We start from the raw sequence: 25,266 nt of genomic DNA, 5'->3' as shown, positions 1-25,266 counted from the left end.
CTGTGAAAAAGGAAGATAGCACAGCACAGCACAACGGACCCATCTTCTGCACGATTAGGTAGCTTTTAACTGCTTGGCCAAAGAATATCTGAAAACGAAACTAAACCCGTCAGATCCGATGTTAAGTTGTTTCACAATACTACACGCAAACTCTCTCTGTTAAACGGAAAAGCTGCAATACCTTCGTCGGCTCCTGACTCAGGGCAGTGCTCGCGCAAGAGAAGGCTGCAGGTCAGCAGCAGCAACGCACAGGAATTCACCACGGGCTGAAGCCCAGGGCTCCAGACGTCATCCCAACTATTTCCACTCGCTTACGCCTCTCTGAATACTAGGGCAAACGTGAATGCTGTGCAGTCATTTCCAATTTGAAAGGCAGATCTCAGCAAAAATAGTTACCTTCGCTTCTACTTTGGTAGTTTATTAGGAAAATTAGAATTTTACTTCCCTTCTTATTGAGAATTGACCCCAAACTGTGTGCACATGACCTCTTAAGTTTGGAAGTGGGAGCTAAAAGGTACTTAGGGTGTTTTGGTTTGAGTTTTGTTGTTTGGTTGGTTTGTGGGTTTTGTTGTGTTTTGTTTTAAAAACATTTCTCCTTGTGCAAAGTTCTGCAAAAACAACTAAAAGTTGCACACCTCTTACTGTAAGGATGTTCACAACTCTGCCAAATTACAAGGGCAGAAATAAAGTAACCCTTTGGATATCTCAGAAAGCAAACAGCTAACGAATTCCATATACAGATAATCCTGAATGGTCAAAGCAGGAGAGCAGAAAACAAACAAAGAGAGCACCCACAAAATCCCTTAATTCAGATGCGGAAACCTTACTGTCAGTGGGTTTGGTTTCTCTTAATATTTTTACTCACATAAAGCATTCTTCACCACTTCTTACACTATACTCAAAACTCTGCCATCTGGTAAGAACGCAATTAAACAACAAACTTCCCATTAAACAAACTGACCAAATACAAAGAGTAGAAAATAAAATTGTCATGATTTCTTCAGATTAATAGGGCATGCCGTAGTACCTCCTGTTTTAAGAATTCTGATGCTGCTCAGTCATCCTGTGACTTAACGTACACTGTCACACAATAAAACCCACACAGCCATGGTTTGACATTTTCCCTTCATCCAATTCATGAAACAGTACCTGGCCACAGCTGGAGTAAATAGTGAAGAACCTCTATGTGTTTTTTGAAGTCCAGGGCACTAGCAAGCTCTTCTGAGTCCGTGAAGACTCTGTTGTTATGGTTGGTGGTCTCCTGCCTCTGGCTCAGTAACACAGGCCCAAAACATACAGCTAAATTCTGACACGTCATCTTATTTACTTCGTGGTAAGAAGCCACCAGTTTCAGGTGATCCAACAGCATCTTCAGGGTAGCCTAAAAGAACAAAATACTGCTCAGGAAACAAAACACTAGACAAAGGTGGTGTTGACATCCTAACGTCGCTGATCCAGAGGGGTAAGATCAAAGCTGATAGCTATGGGGTTTTCTACCAACACCCATCACTGGAACATCTACATGCTGCATTAGAAAAGCTGTATTAGACTATCACAGAGCACACTAGTTAAGACAGACTTTCTGGTAAAATTCAGTTTATTTTTACCTGATCTCAGTTTTACACAGATGAGTTTTCTCACAGTGGAAAGGGAACATCAGGGAAGGGAGAAAAGCTGCAGAAGCAGTACAGATGATCCACGTACATTAGAAAATAAAGAAACCCTCACTATGACCTCAGCATCAGAACAAGCTTCCAGGTAACTTCCAGGTACTGTGCAGGCTACCTGCTCTCCCACAGGCTAACTGTGGTTTTCTAGAGGTGAATTTGGCAGGTAACAGCGCACAGCACTATTACACTGGACAATATGGGAAGCAAAGGCTTTATTGCACGTGCTTAGGACCAGGAATGCATTTGCCCATGTAATTATGACATACAGATCAGAGCGCTCCACAGAAATGGAGCGGGACACAACACAGGAATAATCTTTGCTCTAACAATATCAAAGTAGCCATCACAGCTTTTCATTCAGTTTTATAGAAACAGTATAAAATGCAAACTAGAATAAATACAGCAATGCAGACTCCCCAGTTAATCACAGCGTGGAAGTATTTTCAAAGACATAGACCACGAAAAACCCAAGTGGACCGTTAAGTCAACAAACAGGTGTACATATTTTGACACATTTTATATCCAGCGTGAAAATGTTCCTTTATTTTCTGGAGCATGCAATTTGCTTGAACCTGCTAACACCACTCACCTTCTCAACATCTGGTAGGCAATCCAGCAGGGCTGCTGCGTGCTCAGAGTCACTCGGGTCATTCTCACAACCGCTTGCTGTCATTTTCAAGGGATTTTTCATCATGGCATCCAACACCGCTTCGTAGAGCTGCTTGGTTATCAGGGGAGAGGGTAGCTCTCGCAGATAGTCCTTTAGGACGCCTTCACAAGAGACACACAACAGCTGCCTTGAAGAAGCTGCAGATTCACTTTCCAGCGATTTTTGGGAGCACTAAGGCACATCAGCTTCACCCATCCCGTGAGAAAATCCTCCGCGCCAGTGACAAACCTCGCACTCGGGAGCAAAGGATGGGAGGACGACAGCAAAGGGGCACAGTGAACCACAGCTGCGCGAGGGATCCCCGCAGGGTCGGCTAAGAGGCAGGAGGTACCTCTGCAACGTCCCCTCGGGGCCGGGGGGCACCCGCGCCCCGTCCCCACAGCCCCAGCCGCTTCGCCAAGCCCATGCAAGGCAGCTCATCACGAACTGAGGAGTAAAGCCGGGGAGAAAGGTGGGCTGCCTCCAGAGAAGAGGGCTGCGTGCAGGGGCTGCTGCGTGCGCAGGAGCGGGCACGTCGGTCGCAGAGGGAGCGGAACAAGGATTTCTTTGGATCAGGAGCACCCCACCGGGTCCCCCTCCCGATCGGGGCGAGGGAGAGGCAAGGAAAGGGCTCTTCGCCATCCACCTCCTGTCCAAGGAAAAGAGCTCCTACAAACACCAAAGTCTTCAGCCTGATAACACCCCGTCCTTTATATACAACCAGCAATTAATTTTTCTGTTCAGTTTATTTTCAGCTATAAAATTATGAGCAAAAAATCCCAGTGCCAGTAGCATGTTGGGTGAAGCACGGAGCGTTTTCTCATCTACTGAAGCACAAACCAGTGTCCTCAAGAGGGAAACACCAACTCCCCCCCACACCTCTGGGTAGTCTGTACCCCCCAGCACACCCCTCGCTTCTGCTGTGACAAACATAATTCACAGCCACAGGGGACATTGGCTGGAACAGCCACGCACGGAGCCCTCCCAGTTGCAGAGACATACTGGACTGTTTCAGAAGCTGGGGACATGCTGGAGGAGAGGCTGTTTCTAGGGGATGCAACAACCAGGCAAGCGCCTCGTTAAACACCTATTCCTTCCACAGACACAAACAAGTAAGGAGGAATTAAGCATTTGCATTCTCGTAAGCTAGCCTAAAGCCTGGCCAGTACTTCAGTTTGAGTGGGGTTTCGGTGATTGTAAGAATAATAATTAAAAAACCCAAACCATTAAGACTTCTAACAGCAGCCCCCTGGAAAGGACACATGCAGGATGCTATCCAGGAGCAGTGTATCCACTACAACCGACACAGAAAACTGAGCAAGTCTGCCTTGCAGCAGCTTTTATTGTCCTTAAAAAAAAAAAAAATATGCATTCTGTGCCACAAATATCTACCCATTTTAGCTACATAACAACTGAATTTAAATAATTCCTTAAGAAGAAACAGTGGATTAAAAAACCCAACTTGTTGAAAGCGGGTACTGTAATTAACAAAGCAGCCTGTCCTCCAAAACAACTTAGTTGGAAAGGTAGAAGATTTTTTTAGTATGCACTCCTCATAGCTTTTAAAATCCCAAATCACAGCAAACACCATCACATCGTGCTATTTAGCAAAGCAACAGTTTTTATAAACTCAATCTTTATAACTTAACTGTAAACTGAACTGTATAGCACTGGGTTTTGTTACGAGGTCCTTTCAAAAAAAAAAAAATACAGGGAATGAAAGTTAACATTTTCCCCATCATAACCACATTCACATGCAGAAGGCAAGTAGAAGTTGGCTTCTACCTGTGTAAATATTTTTAAACAAGTACTGCACCGAGCAGTAAGGCAGCTATTCAAGCCACGCTGCACTGGCAGCGCTAGCTGGGGCAGCATCACCTCCCAGAGCTGCCGGACCGCCTCCGTCTTAGTGTAGGGACTGGGGCTGCCAGGCAAAACTTCTGTCTCTGCAGACCGCCACTAATTGCCTGCCCTGTGCTTAAAAAGGGAACTTCCCATCAGGAATATAAACAAAAAAAAAAAAAGCAAACAACCATCCACATATTTTCCTGAAAACACATTCCCTCTGTTTGGAGGGATTTTTGGTTTGGATTTTTTTTATTTGCTTTAAAGAGAATATGCCACTTTTGTTAGTGCTCCACTTAAGTGGCTAGTTTTGGTTTAAAAACTTACATTCCCCCCTCCCCATCAAATTTTACTTCTTCCCCTCATTTTACAGGACCATGTTCCCTGTGTGGATTAGCTGGTTGAAGTATTTATGAGACAGATGTGGCAGAGGCTGGTGCTGTACAACACAGTTTGGGATGTTTTCCTTCTTCCGTAAGCAAAACACTAGCAAGAGAAGCTGACTTTTATCAGGATCTTTGTTTCAGCTGTGCTTTTTTTTTTTTGGAGGGGGAGGTTGAAATCAGAATCAGCTTACAGCAGGAAATGGAATATTGTAGTCAAATCAGCTTATACTGTTTAAACACTTACAACTGTCCATTAATAACCCATTTAGTAGGAATTCCTGTAAATGCATCCATGGTCATAGGACTACCACCTGCCAAAGGACTTTCTCCTGTTTAGCCCTGAATAACAGGATAGTTTAGGAGCCATGAATGCTCCTTGACCTTTCTAAATCCTTTTGCTATTCACTCAGCTAAATTAGCCCTGTAAGAGGCTGCTGTTATTTTTTTCCATGAATCTATGCTCCCTGCTGCTGCCAGCCCGCTAGCACATTCCCCCTGACAACCACACACAACAAATTTAGACAGCGAGCAGAAACTGCCATCCACTTCATTAATTCCTCATTTTTCTGACCCACTGAACTGTTAACAGTATTGCATGCTTTATGCAGAGATATGAATTCACGTGGATGCGAACAGACATGAGGCAACAACAAGACTACTGGTCAGTTCCAAAAACTGGCTGCATGCTTCAGTTTGAGCCATGAGCACACTTAATTGTATGTAAGCCTGTGCCAATCCCAAAAACGTTTTTCAGTCAAGATTAAATCATTAAATGTTCATTCTTTAGTCTTTGGAGAGCTGTCAAAAAAAAAAAAAAATCTTTTTAATCTTTTGGAAAAGCAGCACTACTCAAATTTCAAAAAGGACAGAAGGCGGCACATCTCTTCAAATCAGCCAAGATTTATGCTGAGGATTCATATTTTATGGAACACATGTTTTGGCTTATAAAAATATGAATCATGTGCCTCAGCACTGCAAACACAGCAGTAACACATCAGGGGAAACATTCCCCCTCGACGCAGCTCCCTAAGCGTATGCGAGAGGTTTTGTGGGCTCTTTTATCCCTAGTACCAGGGCCAGTGGGTACCTCAGGTCTGTCAGCAAAAACTGCGGCTTCCCCTTTCAGCCCAGGCCACGCTGTTTACAGTTAATTAGAGAGTGGGCTGCAGGGCCAGTTATGGGTGCAAACACCCCTTCCCTCCCCGCTCCCCCCAGCTCAGGCAGGACCCCTGCCCTCAGTCCTTGCAACACAGCACTGACGCAGGCACTACAGGCAATCACACAGCACAGCTGCAGGGGTACTACTGCAAAGGATTATTTTTTTTTTTTTGGTAATTTCTTAAAACTATTTTTTCCTTGTAAGGGAAGTGGCATGTAAGTCAACTCTTGCAATATAACACATACAAAAGCATACCCAGTAGTCTTTCCGTAAGACAGGCTAAGGCTGTCTTCCATAAGATGTAAGGCTGCAGTCTTTTTGTTCTTACAATACAAATTCTGGATGAAAAAAATTATCATTCAGTAGTACAAATCAAAAAAGGACCAGGAGTCTGCAGGACCTGCACAGTCACCAAAAGTTCACCATCACCAATGAGGCTGAGCAATGTATATTTGAAAAATTGAAGTACACTTTCGTATGTAACCACCACATCATAAACTCATGATGGAAAGATCAATCAGACTGTGCCACTGCCCGTCCAGGGCTTCGCATTGCTACCAAACTCTCCTGCAGTTCAGACTTCAGTTTCAGACAGTTCCGGTTGGGTCCGAGTATACAAGATACTTGGGAAAATCAAAATGCTTGTGAAATGTTACAAGTTCTTTTGTATATGGATGAGAATTAAGTTCCTATAGCCTTTCCCACAATACTCCTGAACCATTTCTGCAAATACTGTTTTATTGTAATGATTACTTGTAGCATGGGAGTGCAGTGCCATTTTTACCCTTCCAAAATTAAAAAAAAAACCAAAAAAAACCCCAAACAAACCAAAAACCAGAAAGTTTTCCACTAGCCAAAAGTTTACACAAACCAAACAGCAGTTCACCATTTTACTGCTTAAAAAGTCAGTATCAGACAGTTTTGGCTGTTTGGCAAGAAAGCAACAGAGGATTTTTTCCCCCCTCCATTCCTGAGTTGATTTACAAAAATCAGGAAGAAACAGGACTTCAATAATTTCATGGAACAACCTGATCTTTGAAATTATCACCACTTTTTCTCACTAAATTTTATAAAGAGAAGAAACTCTTCTCTTGAAGAGAATGAGTGAGAAGAAACTCTCGCTCATTTGTAAAGACAAGAAAATTACCCAGTTTAAAAGATCTTTTATACTATTTACTCTCACTGTACACTTCCTCTCTATAAAGGGTGTCTCCCATCAGACTGAAATATAAACACAAGTTTCTGCTGCTGGGAATGCCAGTACTTGTGAGCAACATTGAACCCAACAGTGAAACCAGCCAAGGCAAGTGAGGTGAACAACTAGCTGGACATTCTGAACCAAAAGGTTTATTTAACCCAGTAAATGTCACCAAGTAATATCTTCTGATACTACTTTGTATAATTATAAAGTGTAATGAACAAAATTCATTCCCAATACACTGAAATGAAGTAAACCCCAAACAGGGTAGAGCTGTCCTGTACGGCTGGATGTCACAGAGAGGGCTTCGGCACAGAAAATTTATGTCCTGACTACTGTTGTTGCATTTTCCATCCCTGGATATATAGGAAATTAATGCTCCTGCCTAATTTCCTGGAGCAATTGGTTTACTCAGTGATGCCTGAAATTAGATCAACTTTGGTTTATGTAACAAGTGTCAATAGTTACAAAACTGTTCCACTTTTAAGCAAATTAAAAAAGCCTCAACAACTTGATTCAGTTGTGCAGTGCAACTCCCAGGTAAACACCTATGTGAAGAGGTGATGCAGATGCAGACAGGCTTCCCAAGACCTCCTGGTCCTGCAGTCCCAGTCCTCCTCACCTTCGCCAGGAGCTGGCAGCCTGACAGCAAGTACACGGCCACTGCAGTCAGCATGAGGAAGCTGCCATTTAACTACGTTTTAAAAGCAGCAGATAATCAAATGAAGGCACCTTCCTGCAGCTCTACCTAGCCTGCACAAGACGACAGGAAAACTGTTTTCAAAAATCCTGCCATCTCCAACACAAGGGAGGACAACGGGTGGATGCAAGACAGCCCTTGGATCCCACGCTGTACAGCACACGCCTCGGATCACAACCCAGTGTTCCAAGATCCGCCCCAATACGCGCCAACAGCAGAAGCTTAACCTGCTCGCTGCCCCCGGCTGCCGTCGGGCTGCCCGCTGCCCCCGGCTGCCGTCGGGCTGCCCGCTGCCCCCGGGCTGCCCGCTGCCCCCGGCTGCCGTCGGGCTGCCCGCTGCCCCCGGCTGCCGTCGGGCTGCCCGCTGCCCCGTGCCTGGCGCGGCAGCCACTGCGGGCAGCTCCTCCACGTCCTCCTCCCTGCAAACCCCCGCTGCTCCGTAGTTACCCGCCGCCGCGGTTACTGCTGCGCTCGTTCGCACCCCACCTTCAGCAATACAAAGCAGCAGCTAACAGCTTGTTAAACGACAACACAAGAGTAGTTCAGAGCACAACCGTATGTTAAAAAGGTAAGGCAATGTATTACCTGTGATGACATTAATATCGGGGTACTGGCTTTCGCAGAGAGTCACGGCCTTGCTGTCCCTCTCAAACGCCTCTCGAAGTTCCTTCTTAACCGCTGCGGAGCCACACAGGCGATACAGGCCCACCACCTAGGAGCAAAAACAACGGCCCCGCGTCAGTGGCTTTCCTGCAGAGGGGACTAACAACTGACATTATGCTTTGTCTCACCCAGGAAGCGCAACAAACACCTTCAAGCAATTGTTTGGAAATAAACATCATGAAAACTCAAACAGCGCAAACTGTTAACATCAAATGATAAGGTATGTTATCGAACATTACACAAGGGACACAGCTGTGACTGTTAAGCAGTAAGCAAATAACGCTAATGTTTTCTGTAACAGCGAATATCTTATCTTAAAGATAAGATGCTGACTTGCAAATGTTTCAAATTATATTAAAAGTTTCATGCAAAGCAAGGGTTATTTAACGTGCTTAAAGCGATAGAAATGAAACCCACAACACTCTTGGACTGAATTACTAATTCAATCACGTGCTTTCAGGCACTCAAATTTTGCATTTTATCATTATTTACCTGTAATTTTCATCAACACAATTTATGCAAAGCAATCCTATGATACTAAGGTACTAAATCTTAAATATATTAATTTTTCTTTATTTTAATGAGCTTTATAGGCAGGTATATCAAGCAATAAGTAGCTAGTCCAAAATTACCATGAACTCAAAAGACAAAAAAAACCCCAAAGCCCCTCAACTTAGACTGTACTGACTTAGACCATGCGAATCTCAGCTTGCAAAGAATAGTATTTGTCTGGCCATATATTAATTCCTGCTTAAATAAATGGAAAGTTACCCAGTGGAATTTGTACCCCCTCTTTCCCAAGAATAAATATGAACCAGTATTTGCCTAAGTTTTCTAATGCCACGTCTGAAATTCAGGTGGAGATGACACACTATGACAGTAGTCTGCAGTCTATAGGAAAGTAAAAAATGTCAGACAAGCACGTGGTTAAAACAAGAAGTTAACAGTATTATTTTGCACTTTTGGTTCTCCCTGTGCAAATACACAAATTAGATTTCATGCTCAAAAGCACTAGGTACATTCAGACAATTCATATCCCAATCGCTTCATTACCAGTGTTGCCTTGATTACCCAATATCATTTGCATGACTAGGTGCTAATAAGCCCAAAATAAAATGCTGAAACCATGGGACACATATATTGGAAAGAATAAAACTTCTCTTTTCTACTGATTTGCATAACGTCAGGAGAAACATTCACAGTAAGAATCACGCAGTTGTTATCCATATAGAATCACAGAATAGTTTGGGTTGGAAGGGACCTTTAAAGGTCACCTAGTCCAAACCCCCTGCTTCCTGCAAAGTAATTACATAAAAACACCATTTCTGTCCATATTTTATGACCTGGGTTATAAATAGCAGAGTTAATCTCATAACACCTGGAACCGCATCCACCCCGTCAGCAATTTAAAGTAGTAACAGTGGTAGGTGTGATTACTTCTCAGTTTCACCTGAGCAAGAACAGGTGTAAAAGAAACTGAGGGCTCACACGTGCTGTGCAAGAGTCCTCCCACCAGTTTCAAATGGATTATCAAGGGGGACGTCAGTCCTTAGGACTGTGCATCTTCCTTCCTAACAGGTCTCTTGTCTAGCATCTGTAAGCAGGGATTCGTTTCCATACCTTGTTTCTTACACATATTTTCGTCCATTAGGTTACATCAACCAATAAACCGTATCAGGAGGAAGAGAAGACACTGGGCACTGCTGCCTTAGGGCATTCATCTCCTGTCCTAGTTTTGAAAACAACATGAAGAAAGGCAAGTAGCAGTGGCATGGGGAACCAACTAATTCAGCCCCTCAGGGTCTCCTCCTTATCTTAATGCTGTGCACAAAGTGATGGCAGGGACAAGTCTTTGGCACGTTGGCTTAAGACTGCACACATGTAAGTGAAGTTTCGTCAAAAGACCTGTTCTCATCACTTTGTGTCACTGCACATGATGCCTCAGTTTCAGGCAGGAAAGAACATTATACTTATTTTTGCATTTAGATACAGTATGTCCTTAGGGAGTGATCTGTGTCTCAGGAAATCAGGCATTTTAAAGTTCTCAGCTCTGCTTTCTGAGCACGACTGCAGGCTGCAGGTTCATTTAACCACCCCTAATCCTAAAGCACTAGTGTAAGCATCTCCTGTGAGCAAGTGTACATCTCCTCTACAAAGGCCAAGCTGGAAGCATTGGTTTCACACAGTCCTGTTATTCTTCCCACACTACAATGACTAGTGTTCACCAAAACAGGAGCAGCAAAGCAAAAAGAAGTGACATGTAAAGGTGTTTTTAATGTCCCCTTTCCCACTCACTGCTCACACTCTTCAACAACGGCTATCCCAACACAGAAACATTAACAAAACAGACTAAAATACACACGGTACCTGACAGCCTCTCTTTTCAATCTCCAGAATGCATTTCTGCATCAAAAGTGGCACCATCAAGCCTGCATTTTCCTTCTCTACAACTTTTCGAGCATCTACCCCGAACATCACAGGCTCCCGATCTGCATCAAGACCATCAAGAGAGTTCTCCCACTGCTCCATTAGCGACAGCTTGACGTAAATAAGCCCCCTCGGTTCCAGCTTGACAGCCAGCTGATGTGTCTTTGTCACTCGGAAGAGAGTGGGAAGAGCCACGGTTCCATGACAACACACACGATTTTTCCGCGGGGTGGGTTCCCAGCTGAACACCACCAGCTTTAAGTGCTGAGCGTTTTCAATTTCTATGTTGAACGTGTGGTCCATATCTAGAAATGTTGTCCTACAAGTAAGCAGGGCTGTTCTTGCTTTGTTTACTGAGTCAACCTGTATTGCACAAAAGACATCTTTTGAGTCTATTCTTGGTGGTTTTAGGTCTTCAGCACCATAAAAGTGAATGCTCATGAGTCCAGAGATGTACTGGGAGCACTTGGGTTGATCAGAAAAGTTATAGTGTCTGAAAGCATCAATATCTATTTCAGTTTTACCACTGTTACTTGGAAGGCTCTCCTTTCCTTTCCCACACTTGGTTTCATGCCCATGTTTACCTGATTTTGTTATAAGTTCGGGAGAGTCACCATCACTGAGGTAACCACCTTTGTTGAAGGATTTGGAGCTCCTCGAGCTTTTCTTTTTATACGTGTGTTGCGATGACACGCTGCTGTCAAGATGGTAACGACTTATCACGTTCCTGCTGGCAGCTGTGGTTGAGTTTCCAGAAGATGGCAAAGACACTGCATGGCTTGTATCCTGGCAGCTACCTTTCAGCAGGGAAGGAGGATTATCCGAACTGGTATGGCTTGAAGTTCCCTTGACACTCAGTTTCCTGCTCAGCTCTGGCAGCTTTTTCATTTTCATGGAAAGCTTCCTCACAGTCCTGGGAGATTTAATTCTATCAGGGAAAGGCCAATTGATTGATCCACTTTTTTTCAGAGGACTGGGACTTGGAGGAGAAACTTCTGTTGAGGGTGTATCAGCCTTGTGTGCAAGTACAACTCCAGAACCTTTAGAAGAAAAGAGAAAGAATAATAATTTTCAAACCGCTCAGTAACTGCAGTTCGCAGCAATGAAAAAAAAAAACTTGAACTAGGGGAAAAACATGTTGATTTGTCATAACTTGATAAATGCAATTCATTCAGACAACCATCATTCATTCAACAGTCAGATGTTCACGAGCATTCAGAGAGCTGTGCTCTGCTGACTTGTTCAGCCAAATTTGGCAGTTCATAGTCAAAAGCCAGATTTGTTCTGCTTTATGGAGATGAAAGGGACAGAAACTACATATAAACCACCAATCTATCTCACCCCCTGCATTCAGCTCGATCTGTTTGTGCTGTATCCCCCATATAAGCAGACATGGCTTCATTCCCAGGGCACAGGTGCAATGAAACCAGTCTTAACTGGGAGAACACTGGAATATGGCAAATGGACCCTCGTCTACAAAGCAGTTGGCTACATAGCCGACACATCAGCGTTGTGCACTCCTCTTGGGTCTAGAGGAAGCACGCTTGCCTCTAGCGAAGAATATGGCTGTACTCTTGTGCATGTCCCTCTATTACACCAAAGGGCCGTAAATCCCTCCTGTGTAGACGCAGGCAGCAGCTCACACCTTTTCTTCCATTTCTCTCAGCTCCTCCATTCCACCACCGGATGGAGGAAGACGAACACAACAAGGACTTATTCCTTCCAACAGCTGCATCCTGCACTGTCTCATTCCTGCGAGCAACATTCCATCTTTCCTGGCACAACCATCCCATGACAGGGCTTAAAAGTTACACAGTTCCCAAGTGACATCCTTATGGGAAACCACCCACCTTTCAAGGAATCAAAAAAAACCCCCAAAACCAGCAGGCACTGATGCTAAAGAGGGAGAAAGAAAAAAAAAAAAGACTCCTTCAATTTAGCAGTAAAAGACAACTAATCAAGGAATGTGATCAGACATAAGCCAGTACGGCACACAGTCAGGAACCTGCGGTTCACCTCATGTGCCAATACTCGAGGAAATCCAAATACCAAGTTATAGCTCAAGGTTTTCTCACTCTCACCAGCATGAGGCAGAAGTGAATGCAGGAAGGGCAATGAATTTACATGAGTTAATGAAGCATGCAAGAGGGGAACTGAGTCCAGAATGATAGGTATTAATAAAGTTACACGAGTATTTTCACTTGGAGTCATTTTTCTATCCCCTAAGAAACCAATAGTGGCTCCTGCTAGCAATAACCACCCCATTCACTCATCACTTTGCAAATTTTAGCGTCTCCCAGCAGGACTCGTGTAGCCTTGCCTGTGCAGGCTGGGGTACCATGGAGCCCCGAAGCACGCTAACCCTGTGCGGTGCAGCCAGCCCGACCAGCTCAGAGATTCAAACACCTACAGCCATCTGTCATCCCCCCTTGCTAGCCAGGGAAAGGGAGACTCTATTTATGCCATATAAAAAGGAAGAAAGAAGCACTGTTTTCATGAAATACTCAGCAAATCCCATTTTACAGAGGTGTCTCTTACAGGTTTCCCAAAGGCTTACTACTTTAATTCTAAACTAAGCACTTCAAGTCCAAATCACCATACAGCTAGTGATTTTTACAAGTCTAAATTAATTTTCACCATTTAACTGTAATTTACTTTTTATGCTTCACTTAGCTTAAGCAGTTAAATCAGACAACCTGGTCTTTGACCAAAGTGATTTGTTGTGGTTTTGGTTCCCCCTCCCACTCCCCCAAAAAATACCAAAGACTAGTTCTAGTCCCAAGAGAAGTTCGCCTTTAATAACTTTTGCAGATAGTTGCTTAAAAGAGTTATCTTTGTAACAGAAAGTTTCAGTTGTGAAGAATAACACTTAGAATCTGTTTTCCAAAGCGACAGAGGAAAATTCATTTAGCCCTGCACCTCATGGAAGCAGTTCCCTCGCAGGGGAAGGGCTATTTCTAGCACTCCTGCTGTGACTTTCTGGCAAGCAGCTAGTTAGAAATGTGGCATTTGATAAAAGTGGACAAAGCCCTCCCTTGTACTGCAAATGACAACCCGGTCCCACTGGTGGGCTGGCCTGGAGCGCTCTGTAGCCATCAGTGCCATACTTCAGCCCGCTAACATTAATCTTCCCTTTCTGTCAAGAGTCTCTGGCACAGCCTTGGAAAAGCAGGCCAGCAAATTAAACTTCCCCCCAGCTCATTAGAACTGAAGAGTCAATCTAACACTCTTTTACGCGTCCAACTTCCGCTGCGTTCAGCACCAAACAGTTAAAATGAAATATGTGGTTGGAAGAAACTTAACCGGGGAGCCTTGTGCAGGATGGTGTTCCCATCAGCACCGAGCCACATGTTGTTGGGCTAAAGCCAGCAATGTGCTGAGGCTGGCACACAGTTTTAAAGAGCGTACAGGACACAGCTCGGAACAAGCTGCAAAAGGAGCTGTAGCACAGTCCGGTAACACTTCACCTCCCAGCCTACCCACCCGAGACAGCTTTCTCACCAGGGTGCCAGAGGAACTAAGCTGCGTCTCGTTCCTTTAACCAAGTTACATGGCTGTGCTGAAAACAGGCTTCGCACCACGCCCGTCCCCACTCGCTCTGCCACCACACGTCCCACCTCGGCACGTAAGCTTTAAAAATACCTGTACAGGAGGATGGCAGGACGAGATGAAACATAGGAGGCACCTGTCATGTAAATGACTACTAAGGCAGCAAGGGGATGGTCAGTTTTATATCATGCAGCTGACTTCATATATATATATACACACACATATAAGAAAACATAAAATCTATTTATTTTTATATATCTAATTTATTTTTTACAGTGGGAGCGATCAGTCACTGGAACAACGTTCCCCGGTAGAGCCCCCGTCACTGGAGGTTTTCAAGATGCTACTAGACAGGCTGCTAGGTAATCTCTCCCTTTCCCACCAAAGGGTGGGCCAAATGATCTCCTGAGGTCTCTTCCAACCTGCTCTGTTCTATGACATACATACGCCTTCTGGAAGCTTTAGCAGTATGAGTAAGACAGAAGAAAAAAAAGCTTTTGAAGGACAAGGCACCGTATGTCAAAGGGACTTGACATCCTAAGTGACTGCTTCCACCAGCTATTTGTTCCGCTTGGCTAGTAAGGCCACCTTTTACTTTGCTCAGTGGTACAGCGAAAGGATAAAGCCTTTTCGTGTCCGGAGAGACACGACAGGAGGGAGACGAACAGTCGACAGAGCTTCACGAACCCAGACTCCCCTCTCCCGCCCCACCCGGCCAGGCGTCCACGGGGCAGTCGCTGCTGTCCCCTCGGCCGAGGGGGCGGCGCGGGCAGAGCGCGGCCCTGGGCAACGCCGCCCCACGGGAAGCGGGGACTCGCACTACCTCAAGCACTGACAGCACAGACATACGCGATGATTCCGCGTGGTAAAAATGCTTGTCTGACCTCGCTTCACGCTGTTTACGTGCGCTTGGACACGCATACCACTGTCACACCAACTGCCAGCAGCGTACCCTGGGTCACGGGCATATTCGATGACCCTGTTCTACAGGGAACATTCCTCATGGCTTTGAGGTAGGGTTTCTGAGCTATTCCAAAGTTCCTCAGAAAACCTGTAACTTAGTTTTGGGACGATGAGTTGAAGTGAATGAGTAAGTCAGAAAACCATCGGTTCCTTATTACAGCGAGCTTACTGGCCACTCTCATAGCTAATGGAAACGCTGAGAGATCTGACCAAAGTAAAGCTGATATGTAATTTAATTTTTCCTACCATTCTCCAGACATAATTAGTAAGTACGCTACATCCAATACTGAAAGCATCTTCTCTAAAATAATGGCATTAGTGTTGAAGCTCTAAGCCATTTAATTTCAAAAAGAAAAAAAAAAAATACAGCTTACACTGAGGGTGTGTAACTTTCAAAACCAAAGTCTCCCTCCTGCCTAGATTTTTCATTATTCTTTTATTATTTTTAAATCAACCCAACGACTTATGGGGTAAATATATTAAAAAAAAATGAAAAAGTGGCAAATCAAAACAGAAAAGCCCAAATATCTCAAAATTGTTCTTGTCACAAATGATGGGCGAGTGAAAAAGGGCTACTGTTTTTCTGTGCTAGATGCCACCGGTAGTACTGATCTGGATCCTCAACTGACAGAAAAGGCACAGCTCTACTGATGCCAGAGGCTGTGACATTACTCAGGCGCAGGCCCATTCCGCCTTTTCATGCTCAGATAGTTCCAGACCTGTTTCAATATAAAACTTCATAGTACAACTGTAAATGCAATTCATGGTGTATCAAATTTGAGCAATTTCTATTAAGATACAACAAAAGCATCGCCTCTATCCATTATCAGCAACTGGGAAAAAGATCCTTAAAAGAAAAAGAAATTTTAGAAATAATTCCATTCTATCCCAATTTTTATGTAATATCTTAATTATCTAAATAAATTGAAGAATCTCCTCTTTTAACCTGTAAAAAAAAGTCTTTTTTTACCCCTATTAAAAATACTATTTTGACCAATGCAGCCTCTGAGTTCCATCCCACATAATGCTTCAGAGTCAAGGAATGGAGAGATTATTAAAAGGTTAAAAAATTTCTAAGAACTGCGTAATGGCAGTTTGTTACCTTCAAACACTATGCGCAGTAACATCAATTACTGTGTAATGTGACTTGTTTGTCACAAGCTGTGACAAACCCATCAAACCCAAGGATCACTTTTACAGGAGCTAGAGGTTAAAAACTATTGCTTTAAATAGACCGTTAGTTAAAATGGGAAGTGACTAGGGAGTAACTCCCAAGAGGTGAGAGGGAGAGGAGAGGCGAAGCGCTGACCACTGCCGGCTCTTCATCCCGGCGGCGACCCTCACAGCCCCCTCGACAGCGGCACCTCGTTAGGAGGAACAGGCATGTGCAACAGCACCCGGATCTCTGCCCAGGCTTAAGAGTTCAGTATCTACCAAGACGAGCGAGTGCGCTGCAGACGCTGTGGACGCCAGTGATCCTGCGATACGCGTAAGCCACAGCCGGCTCTATTCCGACGCGGGCATCACGGCAGGTGCGAGCGGCAGCACCGCGGCCGCTGCCAAGCGCCGCCCGAGGGGGCTGCTCTCACGAAGACTGCCTCCCCTCCCCGTGTCTTCCACGGCACGAAAAGGAGCTTTGCCCCCGTTCCCCCAGTCCGAGGACATAAACGGTTACTCAGTACGAGTCACTGAAAAAGGCAGCAACTGTTCTAAACTGCTTCCACTCCACGGCTGCTACATCCCTTTGCCTCTTTCACCAGCAGGTCTTTACGGCACTGTCACCCCAGGGATCAAAGACACATGCACGAATAAGCTCTCGACCTTCAAAAGTATGTGCACAAGCTCCCCAAAACCCTGCTGACAAACTGGCTTCAGCTCCACAGGAGAAAGCGGAAGCAAAGGGACCTTTCTACCATATATCAAACCCTTCTGATATCTCAGACATTACACAAATACTTCGCATGAATGTTTTTCTGCTTTATGAAGCCAAAGCTCCTTGCACTTGGAAAACAGTTTAAACACAAAGCATCTTCCATCTGGAAAAAAAATGAAGTTAAGCAAGCAGTATTTGCAATGAGTGCAAGGAAGCTGATAAATAGGATCTGCTGCCCAGTATACTCCATGTATACTGCTGGAAGCTCACTTGCAACATCTAAGCATGCAAAATATTTGCCTGTGTTGGCCCCAGAAGATGTATTTGAAAACCAGGATGCTGGTCATGGTCTCAGTGGGAAAAGAGCACTGTAGTTTCAATTACGATTTAAATCAAGCTCCCGTTGGCATATATTGAGGCAAAGTGGGAAAATGGTATCAACCTTCACTTCCTACAATGCTGAAAAGAAACCTTTTTATGGTGATTCCTACCAGGACGTTCCATCCAGGCTGCTAACACGTACATTTTCAGTAGCAAAAGCACAGTCCAGATCATGGCAAGCTACAATGCACAAGTCCTACCAGGATGTCTCTGAGACACAGATGCATGAGAGATGATTCCACTGATTAGGTGGACACTAATCCCAACAGTAATCCTCCCCAAAAGCAAAAATATTACAAATTCTTCAGAAGGCGCTATTCAGAGTTCCACGACGTAAATCTATTGCAGGAGCCTACATTATAAAGGGGTGTTTTTCTTCAACATTTTTGCAGGTAATACATCTATAAGAACATACAGTTAGAGTTCAATCCTGAACAGTTGTAAAGCAAGTTTACCTTAACATTTTACATATGCAAAAAAAAAAAAAGGAATATGAAAAATTCTATATATGACAAAAAATATTCCTACTTTCCAGTCAGAACCATATTGCCTGTGCAAGGAGACATCAAATTAAAAACTGCCTCCAGGGTTCTTTCCACTTAAATTCTTCTCCCACAGACCTAAGAGCACAAGCTGGCTCTATGTTTCGACATTACCAAATTTTCTTACTCTTACCTTTTGTGTACTTGTCATAAACAAAATACATTAATTACTTTCTCAAGCTCTGCTGTAGGAGCGCCTTATTTTTAATCAGTTTCGTTTTAAAAGCCAGCACAGCTAGAATTATTCACTAAGGAATTACCTGACAAATCCTATTAACGTAAATGGCATTTACTGTAGAAAGTAACCAGATTAACACCAGGAACTAATGGTGTAAATTAAGACTATGGGGCAAATTAGCACCTCTACAACTATAATCCATTTTATTGATAACATTTACAGGAAATATTTGCTGCTCTGTTCGGAAAGACTCCAATAACTGAATTCTATCATTTCTATTTTTTCTTAATCTTCTGTCTAATAAAGACTCTCCCTCAAAAAGTAGCAAAAAAGAAAAAAATCCATGACCATTTTCTCTCTACAAAACTGGAAATCCAAATAAGGCAGCAAGGTTTAAAGTTTTAAAGGTAAAATTAATTGCATTATCCCAAGAAGAAAACAGCAAAGGACAAAATGAACAATGTATCTTGTTGGCTTTTCTAATGCCCCATTTTTTTCTGTCCATGCTTCTCAAAATCTAGTACTTTAGATTCTAATGCTAACCAATACTGACATATATAAAATCATATCAATAAGAAAGTTAAGCAGACTTTTCCCCAAAGCAGTAATGGCGTATTTGTCAGGAGTTACTGCTCGATGTACCCACCTTTCTAAGAATATAGACACTTATTTCACAGCAGTAGTGTAATGCAGACAAGGTCCTAACACAAATAAAGTGATATTGGCCACATTGCCCTTCATGCAGTAATTTTATATGGATGAGCTGTCATTTTAAGCTTGACTGAAAATAACTGTAGAAAACTTAACTGGATTAAAAAGAACTACTAAGCCACTTCTCCATAATAAAGCCAATTACTGAGCAGTAGGGATCCACTTCATCAATTAATCTATTCAACATGATCACTATTCAATACATGCAAAAGAAGAGCTGCATTTAAAGCTGCTTAATGAATTCAATGCATAACAAAGCAATCAGGGGAAATTCCTGGTTTCACGAGACATTTCAAATGGGCAATTTTGCTTTCAGAAATAAATGTTTCTTCAGTAGGAAAACAATTTTTACTTTTTTCTTCTCACATAAAGGGATTTTTTTTTTTTTTTAAAGAACTAGTGACCTATATATTGAAAGATTAACCACCTGAATGGGGGTCAACAGTTTGCAAGACACACAGCCTTCCTAAATAACCGTGGTTACTGACCTCTCCAAAGCACCTAGAGCTCTAACAATGAAAAAAAAAAAATCTAGATGAAGTATCATGTTCTTAGCTATCTTGCAAGTAAATATAATTAGTCTAAGTATTTAATGCAGCTATAAAGTGAGCTATTTCTAAATAAATGCCCGATAACTTGAACACACTTCGCAACTAAAAGTACGCTCGTATCTGCAGCATTTCCACAAAAAGAACAAAATGTGAGTTCCCAGAAGAGAAAACTGAGTGTTTGTTCCGCTGTTTACAGCGGTTGCTTTGGTGCCTTTGAAAACAAGCCCGTTCCCAGAAGCAACCTCCGCACTGGGAATGCGGGCACAGCAGCTCCCAGCACACACGGATGCGGGGCAAGAAGCCTGCTGGGATGGCAAGGCTGGACACGGGCAACCCAGACGGGGGACTCCTCCGGAGGGCACCGGACACCTGGGCTTCCACGCTGGCCTCTCAGGTCCTCGCTGCCAAGCCAGGCAGAAATACAGGCCCTTAAGTGTCAATGCAAAGAAAGTGCGAACTTCCTCCAAAGAGGGGAACCTCGAATTCCCTGCCTTCTGACCTTTAGTTCTAAGCTTCCAACTCTCAACAGGATACTAGAGTTAAGGTCAAGATAATACAAGACACATCAGTAATTAAAAATAATACCTTTTTGGAAAGGGTTGGGGTTTTTTTCTGCTTACTTTTGTTTGGTGTGGTTTTATTTTTGTTTGGTTTTTTTTAATAAACTGGGAAAAAAATCTTTAATAAGATGCTGAATTCACACACTAATGGAATTATGGAAATGAGGCTATCAAACACTCAGCCAAAGATAACAAGGAACAAAGAGGCTGGCTTCTGAAAGTGAAAACCACTCCTCTCCAATCTATTAGATTAGTCTGAGACAGTCAACAAGACAGCAATTACAGAAAGCGAGGTGATGAATAGCATTTATATGGTCTTCCAAAAAGTCTTTATTAAACAAAGCCCCAGACAGCAAGTTAAAGACATTTCTGCAGACATTAAATAGCTTCGAGGCTGGAATCCAAGGCCAGGGTTAGACACTAGCTAACAAAGGAAACCCAGTGTGCTCTCAGGTTACCACGCTTTAGCAAGCTTGCTTTGCAAAACCTTTGTCTTCAGCAAGGTGGGGGCCGAAGAGCAGAGAGGACAACCACATCTGGACATGCCATGAACAAACTGACTGAGAAACCACTGTGCAGCTCTACCTTTAGCAGGTATCAGTCTCACAGTTTGAGTCAATTTTTATGAACCTGACATGCATTTCCAACAGAAGTTTGCTTGATAAAGATAAAAGGAAGAGAAAGAGAAATGAGCGACATAAGAATGGTTTATTATTCCTCTAAAAGAAAATAGAGGACATCACATTTTTATGTTCCTGAACCCTCTTACCTGTAGAAGGGCACTTAAAGGCAGGATTGTCGTCTACTGCTGGCACACCAGGAGCCTTGCAGGCAAACCTCTGCCGGTGCGGCTGCACAGGCTCCCCAGGATGCGTGGCATTGGCCTGACTCACTTCACTGGGCTGAGCGGTCCAACTGTCCCCCCCAGACTCCATGAAGCGTGGGGGACCCTCCAGGGGACCCATGGCCATCCCCATGTCACCCCCAGATGGGGGTTTGTACCGAACCATCAGGGAGCCCACAGCAACAGGGCTATTCACAGCAAAAAGGTGGACCCTCGGCAAGTTGGGCTCATCATCTTCAGGGATCGGGTTGTACCATATTTCTCCTTCATCATCTGCGTCGTTATCCTCACCAAAGTCCAAAGCAGCGCTCCTCGGCACAGCAGGGCTTGCGGTGCTTGGCAGGGTACCGACGGGAGCGCAGCTTCGCGCAGGGCACTCCCGCCCCAGCGGTGATATGGAAGGAGCCCGCAGCACTGCGGGTTCAGGAGGCAGGATGGGAGATTTGGGTACCAGGACAAGAGCCCCATGCGTTTCCTTACAGGTGTTTTCTTCTTCCAGAGGAGGAGGAAGAGGTCGGTGTGTGCTCTGCTGCAGCCAGCTGCGTTTCTTAGAAACAGTAATGCTGTTCACCTGTGGCCTGTGCTCGGGGACCTCACTGGCCTGGGTGTACTCAGGCTCCTTCCTGCTTCTCGAGGCTATGTAAACATTTTCTATTAAATCTGTTCCCAGAAAGAAAGGGAAAAAGAGAGGGAAAGACAAGTGTTTAAAATATCGTTTTGCTTTTGACAGATGTACACACATGCTATCGTATACATTTGCATTAGACCTCATCCGAAAAGGCAAAAAGATGTTGATGTGATCATAAAATTAGATTTCAGTCTGTAAAAGCAGAATGTGCATATAATTAATAGAGTCAGGCTTGTTTGGCCGTATTTTTAACACCATGTAATTTAGATAAATGGCAGTGAGATAGCTCTGCTGAAAGGTCGCGCATACTTACATAGAAATGGCTCCTTTCTCTGCCAAGTTCAAGTACAATTGGTTTGAAAAGTTGCTACGTTGTATTTCTCCAGTTTACTTACACCAATGAAGAAATAGTCCCTGCTTTTGGTGTAATGTACTGCTTAAACGGCTACAAAAATCCCACATAATTCACTTCTAGATTATATATAAATAAAGGAGAGGGTATCTCTTGCACAAAAACCTCGAGAAAGGACTGTCCCTACCAGCTTTATTATAAAGACAGAAGCATCTGCTGATTTGTGAGGAATAAAACAAAACACACGATGATGAAAGGAAGGAGGAAGAAGAAATGTGGAAAAGTTTTTAAATACCTCATTACACAACAAAAATCTCATGCAACACCTAATCAAATTCCACTGACTGCTCCCAAAACTTGACACAGTTTCTTTAAAGCAACGGCCAAACATTGAACTATGCATCGAAAGAGCCACCTGCACTGGAGCCCCTTGTCAGAGCACAGCCACGCAGCCCGCAGCAGCAGTGCCGTAGCCCCGGAAGGCTGCAGGGCACCGCAGCAGCGTGTCCCACGCAGGCTGCGCCTACATTTCCAAGAAGTCAGTCTGGATCAGGGACTTCTTGGGCGGGCATCCTCCTGCCAGTGACCACTACCTCAAAGCCCTCCACTTCTGCCCAGACAGCCCAAGGAGTGGTCCCTGCTCCGGTGACATAAATAGATGGAGCAGCCAAGAGCAGTACTTCCACAAACAAAAATATCTGCTACTTCCTGCTTCACTGTAGAAACGTGGGCCCTTCTGTGCCAGTTAAGGCAGCCTACGATTCCCAAAACAGCGCGCTCCTAAGAAGTGAAGTGTGCCTAAATATACACCCAGTGACACAACTGGAGTCAGGCTCCGGCTGCCCTTTGGTCCCAGCAGCAGCAAATGCACAGAGCAAACTCAACTTTGTTTTCAACATCCACCCGGGTATCTCCATAGCAAACCATCTGCAAAAGCTTACCGCAGAAACATTAATAACCAAGTACCTCCAGCGTACTCCAATAACCCTACTGCTTGCAGAGACACGCTGCCTATCACATGTATTCAAAACCACCCCTTCTTCGCCTCTGAATTAGACAACATGCTGCCAGAGGTCACTGCTTGTAAGTGTTCACTGAATCTCCTCCAAATGATAAATTTCTGCGTGTAAATCTTCCCAGTGCAGTTTTTGCAACTGACAGCAGTATTTGCAAGCACTGCTTCCCCTTTAGTCGAACTTGGCCCTGATCCTGGAAGCCCTTATGCCTGTGTTTATTTTAGTAGCAAACTGTTTCACATGCAAGTATCTGTGCAGCCACTGGTTCAATGTAACACAGCAAGTTTTAAATGTCGCTAGCTGTTATAGTAATGAGCCAGATTTAAGTAAATACAAAGCTTTCAGAGATATACAGGTCAGGCACATATTTTTTGTTCTAGAGCAAAAGCTCATTCAGAAGAACGCTGCTTACTCTCTAATAGTACTCTAATATATTTAATATATTCTAATATATATTAAACCTCCACACATGAGGCCTCCCCAAAAACACAGAACAAGACAATGGTTCCTTCTCAAAAGGATTCAATATAGTGTTGAATTAAAAAAAAAAAAAAAAGTCAGGTGCTCCCTTCATCTTCCACTCTACTGACAAACTAAATAAATCACTATTTAAAGTTAATGTATTATAGTAGCAACACATGTATTCTCAGAACCAGAGCCTCAATGTTTCAGCTCAACTAAAGACAAAATTGATATTTTGCCTATTATGTTGGCATATAAAAAATTTCAACATGATACTATGCACTGTTTTTCAGGTTGTAATAAAGAGAGGAACAGCTTTTTCCAGCCTCTCCATGTATGGATCACAACAATTCATAGTTCTTCTGGCTGTAATAGCAGCTATTTAAACACATTTTGTTTCACTATGTTTCCTAGTAAAACTATAAAATATAGTAATTCTGTATTTAAAGAGAACAACAGCAAGACAAAAAAATTGACTTGTGAGCTTTCAAGTGCACCTTAAAAAAAAAAAACAAACAAAACAAGGAGCAAACAAAAGCCAAAGAATGACACACACTCATATGATAAGAAAACATGCAGGAATTCACACAAAGTAGTGGTCTAAATTCAAGAACCTCTTATTTTAATGTGGAATTTTTATTCCCAAGAAGAGCAATTACGGATGCAAGGATGCTGCCGTTGAGGATTGCTTCAAGACCTAAATTTAGATTTGCTGAAGTGCCTGATCTCTGCTCACAACAAATTTGAAGGTTTCACAAAATCTGGGAGAAAGACAGAAACTTTTCCAAACATGAGTGGATAACCTATTTCGCCTCGCTGCAGCTCCATCTAAAACCCTATCGGTTTTAGGGCTCTGTTTCTGTTTCCTTACCATTTGTATACGCTGGCATTGACCGATGAAAGCGAAGTGAGCTGTTAAACGTGGACGACGGGCTTAAAACACTCCCTGCGGAGTAAACCAGCGCCGAGCCCTTTCCCTGCAGCAGCCTGCGGGCTGCGGCCGGCAGAGCCGCGATGCTGCGGCGGCTACAGCCGCTCTTGGCTTCAGCAGCCCGCCGGCCCCGTCCTATTCGCGTACGTTAAAACGTGAAGTACAAGCTGCAGTAAAGAACCTCATGAACGTGCAGAGAGAATACAGACCTTTCAGAAACACGAAAAGCTCTTGTTTTGCCCCTAAAGCGCCATCGCACTGACCCGCGGAGCTCCCGCTCCCACCCTTATAAGAGGAACAGAAGCGCTACCGCCCGAAGCGGAACCGCTGCTCCAGCACGGGAAAGCCGCTCCGACAGAGGGATGGATCTTTCCATCCCGCACAGCCCCCGGCAAAGCCCCACCGGCCCCGGCGGGAGCGGCACCGGGTCACGGCCCTCGCCCGCCGCTCTCCGGGGCACGGCGCATCCCGGCGCCCGCCGGACTCCTCGCCCTCCCGGCGCTCCCGCCGCCCGGCAGGTGGAAGGGCGGCCAGGGGCGGGCGGCCGCAGAACCCGCGGCCGAGCCCCGGCCCGCCCCGCCCGCAGACACGTACCCTGCGGGGCGCAGATCCCGCCGTGGCGGTGCCCGGCGCCCGCCGCCGCCGCCCCGCGCTGGGACCTCCTGCCCCGCAGCTTGGAGAGCGTCCGGCGGAGCGGGTCAGCCATGCCTGGGTGCTGCCTCCTGCTCGCCGCCTTCAGTGGGCGCTGCCCCCCGGCCCGCGGAGGCCAGCGGCCCCCCTGCGCGGCGGCGGCGGCGGCAGCAGCCCTGGGCCGCGCTGCCCCATGGCGGCCTGGCTCCGCGCGCCCGGCCCCGGCTCCGCCGCGCACATACTTGGCATAGCTGAGCGGGGTGAGAGGGCGCCCCGCAGTGCGCATGCCCGCCGCCGCGCCGCCGCACGGGGGGCGCCACCGCCCCCGCCCCGCCTCGGGGGGCCGCGCCCGCCGCTCCCCACGGGGCGACAGGGACGGCGCCGAGCGCGGCCCGCTG

At 44.8% G+C, this 25,266-nt stretch overlaps 1 protein-coding gene across 1 annotated transcript in view; it reads right to left on the bottom strand.

The window, feature by feature from the left end:
• The window catches only part of SYDE2 (synapse defective Rho GTPase homolog 2), a gene marked incomplete at both ends in the record, with an annotated part of 29,066 nt that extends 4,122 nt beyond the window's left edge, over positions 1 to 24,944 (bottom strand). Inside the window, 6 exons of the mRNA XM_082003177.1 lie at positions 1,150 to 1,381; positions 2,260 to 2,441; positions 8,193 to 8,319; positions 10,638 to 11,737; positions 20,775 to 21,509; positions 24,833 to 24,944. Coding sequence (XP_081859303.1) covers positions 1,150 to 1,381; positions 2,260 to 2,441; positions 8,193 to 8,319; positions 10,638 to 11,737; positions 20,775 to 21,509; positions 24,833 to 24,944 — 2,488 coding nt within the window. The remainder of the gene's footprint in view (positions 1 to 1,149; positions 1,382 to 2,259; positions 2,442 to 8,192; positions 8,320 to 10,637; positions 11,738 to 20,774; positions 21,510 to 24,832) is intronic.
• Positions 24,945 to 25,266: the final 322 nt, after the last annotated feature.

The sequence above is a fragment of the Phaethon aethereus genome, assembly GCF_964289735.1.
Source record: "Phaethon aethereus genome assembly, chromosome: 8".
Lineage (NCBI taxonomy): Eukaryota > Metazoa > Chordata > Aves > Phaethontiformes > Phaethontidae > Phaethon > Phaethon aethereus.
Note: the sequence above shows the minus strand (reverse complement) of the source record. Positions and strands in the feature narration are given on the sequence as shown.